Source organism: Platalea leucorodia (genome assembly GCF_965183815.1).
Source record: "Platalea leucorodia genome assembly, chromosome: 8".
Taxonomy (NCBI): Eukaryota; Metazoa; Chordata; class Aves; order Pelecaniformes; family Threskiornithidae; genus Platalea; species Platalea leucorodia.
The window spans coordinates 38237605-38246351 of NC_138830.1; the positions used below are offsets into that span (position 1 = coordinate 38237605).

At 62.5% G+C, this 8747-nt stretch overlaps 1 protein-coding gene across 1 annotated transcript; it reads right to left on the reverse strand.

The window, feature by feature from the left end:
* Positions 1-4706: 4706 nt before the first annotated feature.
* Positions 4707-8352, reverse strand: IRX6 (iroquois homeobox 6; the record flags this gene model as incomplete). The annotated part of the gene is made up of 7 exons (XM_082320516.1): positions 4707-4806; positions 5058-5154; positions 5385-5876; positions 6008-6315; positions 6575-6684; positions 6924-7169; positions 8308-8352. 7 exons carry the CDS (start codon positions 8350-8352, stop codon positions 4707-4709), a joined length of 1398 nt encoding a protein of 465 aa, XP_082176642.1.
* Positions 8353-8747: the final 395 nt, after the last annotated feature.

The following is an 8747-nucleotide window of genomic DNA, read 5'->3' on the forward strand; positions in this document are numbered from 1 at the left end:
TCTTTAGCAGAACCGTGTCTACTCAAGAAGGAAAGTCTTGTGTTAGGGTCTGCTCGCTGAGGAACAGGGTGCCGGCCTTGGGTGAATGTGCCTGAAGGAATCGCTCCCGGCCTCGTTACGTGTCAGTGGATCCATAGGTGTCTGCAGCAGAAGTCTCTCCTGTGTCCGTTCAGGCTCCACTGCCCCGTTTGCTCTCCCAATCAGCAGTACACAAAGCTGTCCTAACGACAGGGAAAGCCAGAGAGCAGTCACCTTAGTTCTTAAACCTGCACATATTAAGATTTAAGGAGCAGTGACTGAACACTAAAATCCGTTATTTTATTACCCAGACACTGTCCCAGGAAGGGCAGATAACATCTAAAGCACTAGGAAGATGGCAAAAAAGAAAAGAAAATTAAAATCTTCTGCTTGGTTTTCTTGAGGTTTTCCCCTCAGGCCCTTCAGCAGGGCAAACATCACCGCTGGGTTACTAATGGCAGTGGGGAGTACACCTTGATGGCAGCAGAGCGGTGTATTAGGGTATTTTCTCTTCTTTAGATGAAAAGCCTAGCTTTTGGATTCAGGCTAAAAAAAAAAAAAAAGTATTCATCCTGCTAAGTAGATTGAAAGAGAATCCAGATTAAATAAATCATTAAATCATTCCAGAATGTTATCCACCTGTTCTGGCCTGTAATTTATTTTCAGATGAACAGTAGGTAAAAAAAAAAAAAAAAAAAAAAAAGGCAATACAATGGCAAAAATTATTTTCCCCTAACAGATGCTTTGATCCTGAAACGACACCTGGCCTGGAGAGCTGCTTGTGCAGCTTTTGAGATCATTTTGAACTAATTGCTCCAAGCCACTGCTTCATAACCTCGATAGCCACATAATGCTAAAACTTCTGCTGCAGCCACCTTTGAAGAGGGATCTCCAAGGCTGTTGCTGCTGCAAGGCCAGTAAAAATCATCCCTTTAATGTGGGATGGGAAACCTGTAGGGGGACAGGGCATCTGTTTGAGGGGACAGTAACGTACCAGCCAGCTGGGGGTGAGCTGTCCCAGACCATTTCAGTGTCACAGCCCCTCTCCTCCATGTGCTGGCGCGGGAATAAAGGAAGGTTTCCTCTCTCCTATGGTCCTGAAAGGAGGGTTGTGCTTCAGAAGGCTGGGAAGTGCTGATCTGGGTGACTCGTGTTGTCCAGACCTTCTCAGGACTCCCCAAGGGTCACGCTAGCAGAACCAGCGTGTTTTGTGCCGCCCGCGTTGGCTGGGGATGGGAGGGAGGTGAAGTGCTGGGAGCGGGTGACGCAGGACCAGAGATGGGAGGACAGCACCGGTGCCGGGAGCACGGGGCAGGCGGTCAGAGGTGGTTATTGTCCGGCTCTTCCGCGCCTCCTCTCCGCCCAGCTGCAGCTGAAGGCAGCCACAGTCTGAGCCCCCCATGTCTTGTCTCTCTGGCGTATCTTCAAACAGATTTTCCCAGCTCGGTCGCCAGTTTTCAAATGAATTCTCCCAGTTGCTGAATGCAACCCGGTTAAAGCAGGAATCCGTTGCAGCAGCCCGTCCGGGGAGGGAAGGGGGGGCAGAAACCCCTCGCCCGAAAGTGCGCGGGTGCCGAGGGGCGGGCGGGGGGCGCCCGTTACCTCTGCCCGCCGCTTGCCGGGGCCGCCTCGCCCGTCCGTACACCAGGCTGATGAGCACCCAGGGGCTTATTGCCGGCACCAGCCCGTCTCTGCGTCTACCTGGGGCCGGGCACCGGGGCCGCTGCCCCCGCGGGGAGCGGGGCCGGGCGCGGGGGTCACCGCGGGGGCGCAGGAAGGGCCGCGGGAGCCGCGCCGTCTCGGCCGCACAAAGCCGCCTTTTCATCGCGGCCTCCTGCCCCCGCCGAGCCCGTAATTGTCTTTGACAAAACTTCATTAGCGAGCGGGGCGGCGGCGGCGGCGGCCCCGCGGTCGCGCTGCCTTTGAGCGGGCGCAGTGGAGTGTGTGCGGCCCGGCCGCTGCCGCTCGGGGCCATTAGCCCGGCAACTTTGTTGTAGGAACTGCCCGCCCCAGCGGGGGCCGCGTCCTTCAGCCGCTCCCGCCTGTGCCCGCGGCTGCTAATTGGGGGGCGATGCGGGGCTGCGGAGGTGGCGCGGCCCGGCGGGCTGAGGGAAAGGGGGAGACCCGGCCCTTAATAACGAAATGGGGTGGCGGAGGGGGGGGGGGGGGGGGGCTGGTCTCCGGCGGCTGCTCGGCTTCGCCGCCCCGGGGGGAGCGGGGTCTGCACCGTGTGCGCCTGGCTTGTGCCTCGCCCCCGCGGGCTGAGGGCGAGCGGCGCTGGCGCTGTCCCGGCCGCGCCGGCCCCGTCTCCCCGCGCCGTCCCGGCGGAGCAGGCTCCCGGTTCCCATCGAACCGCGCCGGCGGACAACCCGAGTCACTTCCCGGAGCTCAGCGGCGGTAAAAAGCCCAGCTCGTAGCGAAGCCCAGCCAGAGGACGGTTTAAGTATGTTTATTATGGCATTGGAGGCGCTGAATTTATTCCTGTGACACCCGGGCGAGCCCGTTATTTTAGTTCTGTGCCTGGGCGCCCGCAGGCTCCGCTCCCGGTATTAGTTCTCCATCAAGCCCTGCTCTGGTTTTTAATCAAAACAGTATTCGGAATATGATTCCCGGAGATTATATTTTGAGAGATTTGCGATACATATCTTGCCGGCGTGACAGATTGCAGGGGAGTCCTGGGCGGGCGGAATAATCTGCATCTCGCTCACTTTGACCTTTAATAAAAGGGGAGTAAAAGTAATAAATAAAAAATAAAAGCCGTAAGACTCCCTGGAGGTTACGTTCGTGCCTGCCTTAGAAAGACCCCAAAGCCTGCACCCGACTAATTAACCACTCCCGGGGGCTTCGCGGCTCCTCCGGGCGCTGCCGTGGAGGCTGGGGGGGACCAGGGCCGGGGCCGCGGGGCAGAGCCGGCAGCTCGGGGGAGCTCCTGGCCGGCCGCGGGGGCCGTGCGGGTTTCGTCCCCCGTGGGCAGCCCCGGAGGCCGCTGCCGAGCTGCCTCCCGGGGCGCCTCCTCCAAAGCCGCCGGGCAAACGGCGCCGGAGGGAGCCGGCTCGCTCCCCTGCGCGGAGGTGGTCAGGACACGGCGAGGAGCGGGGCCCGGCCGCTGCGGACACGCGTGGGGAATCTGCGCTTTGTTCCCAGGGCAGACAATACCTGTCCCCTCCGGTGGGAGTGGAGGGGCGGAAAAGTCGCCTTGCAAGAACCCTTCGAAAGGGCCTAATACTCTTTATTACAAGTCCTAATCCTTCAAATCCGACTTGAAATACTGTTTATCTTTTCGCAGCTTAATTTCCCCTACTCTAAGCTGCGGGTCACTGCAACAGACTGCGGCTCCTGCGCCGCCGCTTGCCCAGGGCTGCTCCGGGGCGCGGGAAGCCCCGTGGCCGGGCGTCTGCGGCGGGGCTCCCGGCGGGCCGTGCCCCGCTCCGGCCGGACCCAGCCCCGCTGCCGGCCGCTCCGTTACCTGCTGGCCCTCCTGTACACTTACCCCCCCCCCCCCCGTTTCCCGCCCTGGCCCCTGCAAAGCCCGAGAAAGTTTCCCGCTGCCCGGGAAGGGCCGCGGCTGCCGGCGGGGCCGAAGGCGGGGGCAGCCCCCGCCACCTCTCCCCGCGCCGACCTGCAGCTTCTCCTCTCCCCTACAAGCTGCTCCTCCGGTCGCAAACCCAGAGGACTCCCATCTCTGCAGCCCACTTGTCTTAGTAGTCTTTGGTAAACATATAGAAGTCTACTCGATATTCAAGATTGATTTCCCTGATTTATTAAGGCAGAATTCATTGGACTCTATTGACCACAAATGACTTAATGTAAATGTTGACCCCGGTGAACTTGGAAATAGCAGGTATCGGGTTGATCTATAGATGACCTCTTAATTACCACAGTTATTAATTTAAATTATTGCCACTGCTTCTAGAGACAGGAACAAAGAAACATTCTTTCCTCATCCCTGCTTCGTTTATTAGTCTGAACACAAAGTGTTTGATGACACTTTTAATTAAACAGAAATAATGCAGAGATACGGTTTCCCTTTCTCGTCTGTCCTGTAAAGTGTAGCACTGCTCTTTTCACTGACTGACGGCGGTGACCCACTAACAACGTCCTACTTCGCCGCCCGGTCGCCACCCGCTGCCCGGGGGTGCCCCGGCCGTGCCCCGGCCGTGCCCCGGGCCGGGCGGCGGGTGCCCGGGGCCGCTCCGGGCGGGCTGCGCCGGGGTCACAGGACGGCTTCACGGCGTTCAGCTCACCCGTTAATTAGAGACTCTGAAAAATACTTTCAGCGGTATCTATGTACAGCGACGGGAAATAAACAGCTCGGCGTAACCTGCGCCGCTCCTCCTCCTCCTGGGGACGGCGCGGAGCAACCGCGACCAGCGCACCTCCGCGGAGCAGGGCGCCGAGTGGAGTCGAGCAAGCAGGTTTGGGAGGAAAAGGAAAACCAAACCACGACGTGGGGGAAAAAGAAGAGAAAAGATTAATGTTTTTCCTTTTTTTGTCGGCAAAGACGTTAATGAGGGGTGTGGAACAAACGGCAGGCGGGCGGCTGGGGGGGCGCCGGTCCCGCGGGGGCGGCCGCTCCGCCTGCCGCGCCCCTCGGCCCCATGTGGGCAGCACGTTGTGCCGCGGCGGGACGCGTCCCCGGCGACGGCAGGGAAGGCAGCGCCGCGGGCGATGCCTGCGGGGCGGGGAGGTCATCGCCGGCCAGGGGAGAGGTTTCTTTCGTTGGCTGAAGCCGAGAGCCACGCTGCAGCCGGAGCCCCGTCGCCAGCGCTCAGGAAGGGGCGGGCGGCCCTGCGGGAGGGAGAAGCGAGGATGAGCGTTTCCCGGCGGGGCTCCGGTGTCTGCCGGGCCCCGCCGGCCCGCCCCGGGGTTGCGCCCGGGGGGTGCTGCCCCGCCCGGACGGGGGCTCCGGGAGCGGGGCAGAGCGGTGGCCGCGGCGTTGCGCTCCCAGGCCGGGGCCGCTCCGGCGTCCCGGGGCGCGGCGGGCGGGCCTGCCCTTCGTGCGAGGTGGGCCCCGGCAGCCGGCCCGTCACCTACCTCACCGCCGCAGCACCGGCCGGAACGCCGTCCGCAGCCTGTCCAGGCAGGTCCCGCCCGGCTCGGCGCCTCCCGGGCCGCCCCTGGCGCCCCGCCCGAAGCCTGCACAGACACAAGCGGCTCGCAGTGGGCCCGGCCCGGCCCCGCCGCCCGCCCCTGCCCGCTCGCCTCGAGCGGGGAAGCCTCGGCCGCAGCCCGCCTGGCACCTGGGCACGGCTCAACGCCCGGCGGGGGGGGGGCAGCGCGAAGGCGGGCTCACGCCGCGCCCTGTGTCCCGGCCCGGCCCGGCCCGCGGTCCCCCCCCGGCCCGGCGGCCCCACCGCCGCGGGTACCTTCGCCCGCCGCCGCGTACTGGCACGGCTCCCCCAGGCCGCGGTGGGACGCGCAGCTCCGCGGGAGCGGCTGCAGGTTGAAAGCGGAGCTCCGGAAGGCCTTGGCGGGCAGGGGCAGCTCCCCCGCCGCGCCGCCGTCCCCCTCCGCGCCGCGGCCCTCGGGGCTGCCCCTGCGCGCCGCGCTGGCCCCGGCGGTGCGCGCCAGCGACCAGATGCGCGGCTTCTCCGCGGGCGCGTAGGGCGGCGGCGGGGCGGCGGGGGCGAAGTCCGCGGCGGGGGCCTTGGCGCAGGGAAAGGCGCGGAAGGGGCCGGGCAGGCTGCAGTCGCTCCGCGGAGCCTCGGGCAGCGCCGCGCCGAGGCTGGGGGCTTCCTGCAGGGAGCTGGCCCGGCCCTTCTCCGGCTTCCCCGCCTCCTCCTCCTCCTCCGCCTCCTCCTCCAGGTCGTCCAGGTCGCTGAACCGCAGCTCCTTGTCCTCCTTGCAGCTCTTCTGCTCTGCTTGGACACACACAGCGGGGCGGAGGGGGCGGCAGGGCGTTAGTGCGGGTGCGGGGAAGGTGGGGGGGGCCGCCCCCGGCCGCCACTTCGAGCTCCTTCGAGGCGCCCGTCCTGCCTCCCCCGCCTACCTCTGCCTTCGCTCTCCGCGCCGTATTCCTCCTCTTCCCGCGGGGTTTCTTCTTTCCTCTCTTCTCCCGCTTTGTTCTTGGGAGACCAGGTCATTTTGTTTTCTTTCTTGAGCCTCCGTCTGGCGTTAGCAAACCAAGTGGACACTTGCGTCAGGGTCATTTTGGTGATGATGGCCAGCATGATTTTCTCTCCTTTGGTGGGGTAGGGGTTCTTGCGGTGCTCGTACAACCAGGTCTTGAGGGTGCTCGTCGTCTCTCGCGTTGCATTTTTGCGTCTGGCCGAACCGCTGAAATCCACCGTCCCGTACCTGCCGGGAGATGGTTACGAGGGGGGGCCGGCGGGAGCCCCCCGGCCCGGCCCGGCCCCGCCGCAGGCCGGTGTGGCCCTGCCCATCCGCCTGCCTGCCCCTGCCCGCCCGATTTTAGCTGAGCGGTGCTCCCGGGGCGCCTCGTTTCTTTTGCACAACGTTTGTCAGGTCGCGCCCCCCCCCGCCCCGCCGTTTGATGTCGGCCGCCGCCTCGCAGGGGGATGCTCCTGCTGCCGGGCGCTGATCAAAGGGGTTTTACCTGTCGTACTGGTACTGCCCCAAGGAAGGATCGTAGGAGTAGTAGGCAGCGGGCTGCGCGATTCCCGAGTGCAACGTGCCGGCGCCGTCCTTGATTTCATACTGGGGGTTCTGCAAGGGAAGCGGCAGCGCTTGGCGTCGAGCAGGAGGGGACCCCCGCCGCCCGCCGGTCCCCGCGGCAGCCAAGTCCCTTCGCTCCCCCCCGACGGGACGGCGCCGGTTCCGCGTTCTTCGGCGGCCCCCTGCCCCGACACCGGTTGCTAGCCACGGCGTTTGCCGCCCGCTGCACACACACACCGCCGCCGCCCCCCCCCCCCCCCCCCCGGTGCGCTGCCCGGGCGGGCACTCACCAGCGCGGTGTAGAGCGCGGCGGGCTCGGCGCTGTAGGGCAGGTAGTTGCCGTAGCCCTGGCCGGCGGCGTACGGGGCGCCGTACATGCCCAGCGCCGCATTGAGCTCGGCGCGGCCGGGCGCCAGCAGCCGGCTCTCGTACGGGGCGCAGCAGAGGGAGGCGGCGGCCGGCGCCGAGGAGGCATCCGGCCCGGAGCGGGGGGCAGCCTCGCAGCAGGTCGTGCTGGGGCTGGCGGGCACGAAGAACTGCGGAGAGGAGAGGGGAGAGCGGGACGGCGCCGAGTGACTGTCGAGGCAGCCCCATCGCGGGGAATTGAGAAGCGTGTGCGCGTCTAAGGGTGTGCGGGGGGGGGGGGTGGGGGGGGTGAGGAGGGGGATAGGAAACCCGGGCTGCAGCGACTAATTATAGAAACCGGGAAATAAACGGAATGGGAAGCGGGAGCCCTTGGGAAGGGGGCACGATTAATCAGGCAGGCAAAACTTTAAGGAAATAATTGCTCTCGAAAATGGCAAAAGATCCGTACGGCTCCTTCCTTCCCACCCCCGCTCGGCCCGTTTGCATTGATTTAAAGGCAAGAAGTTGCGATTACAGTTAATTTGACAATAGACAAAGCAGTAAATATGTCAGCTAACGCAATCGAAGGCATTTGATTTCAGTAAGTTCAAGGAGACAGCTAACTTCCCAAGCGAGGGAGGCACATCTTGCAGTGATTACGGTGTATAAATAGTTCTACCCAAAGAAATCGTGACTCGAGGTACGGTATAGCGACGACTTGGTTAATACAGGGTGCCTGGGTGTGGGTGGGGGGTGTCCTTCGGAGACCGTATGGGGGGGAAAAACCTCCCGACAGATCCTAATAAAACACAGGAAAAGGACCGACCCGGGGAGGAAGGGTGGAGGAAACGGCACAGCCCGGACCCGCAGCCTCGCTAGCGGCAGCCCCAGCCGCCGAGCGCGGTGCCCCTGCCCGCGCACCCTCCGCGGGGGCCCGGGCGGCCGCGGCGCGGCGGGGGCAGCGCCCGGCGCGGCGGCTCCGCGGGGCAGCTCCGCGGGCTTGGAAATCGGCCGCAGCCGGGATTGATGTACTTATTTGTTTGTTGCACTTAAAACTGAACGGTGAGGGGGGGGGGGGGGGAGGGAGAGGAGGAGGAATTACCGGTTTCCTAAACGCCTTTGCTGTGCACGCTGAGAGTTATTTGTTTAAGCACAACACAAACGAGACATAAACACACACGCACATTTTTTAAAAAAAGGCTCCAGATGTGCCCTTTTAAAAAAAGACTCTAAGTAAGGGAAAGGGAAGAAAAAAAGGGAGGGGGAACAAGACATCTGGACAGCAGCAGCAGAATCTGAACAAAAGTGAGTGCTGCTCACTCGCCTTACCTGTGAAGTGGTGCTGTAGGGGTATCCGAACTGAGAGAAGGACATAGTTGCTCCTTATTTTTGGACCATAGGCAATATTTCCCCCCAAGATCGATTGTAACTAAACCCTGCTTCAAGATGCACCTTCTCACACACACATTTCCACGTATGCCTTTTTTTTTTTTTTTTTTTTTTTTCTCAATTATAGATGATTGCACTTAAGAAAAGCAGCCAGGCATCTGAGGCGGGGGGGGGGGCTTGGTGCCTGGATTAAAAAAATAGGCTACCCCCCACTTCCCATCGCTCTTAATAAATATGTTTGTATAGAGAGGGTTTAAAAAGCCACCCCACGTGTATAGAGAGTTTAAGTGCAAAGGGGCTTTTTCAAAGAGGGGGGGAAAATCACGTAGGGCTTGCAAGATACGGAGCTTGCTTGTTGTATTATTTTCTGCTCTATAGGT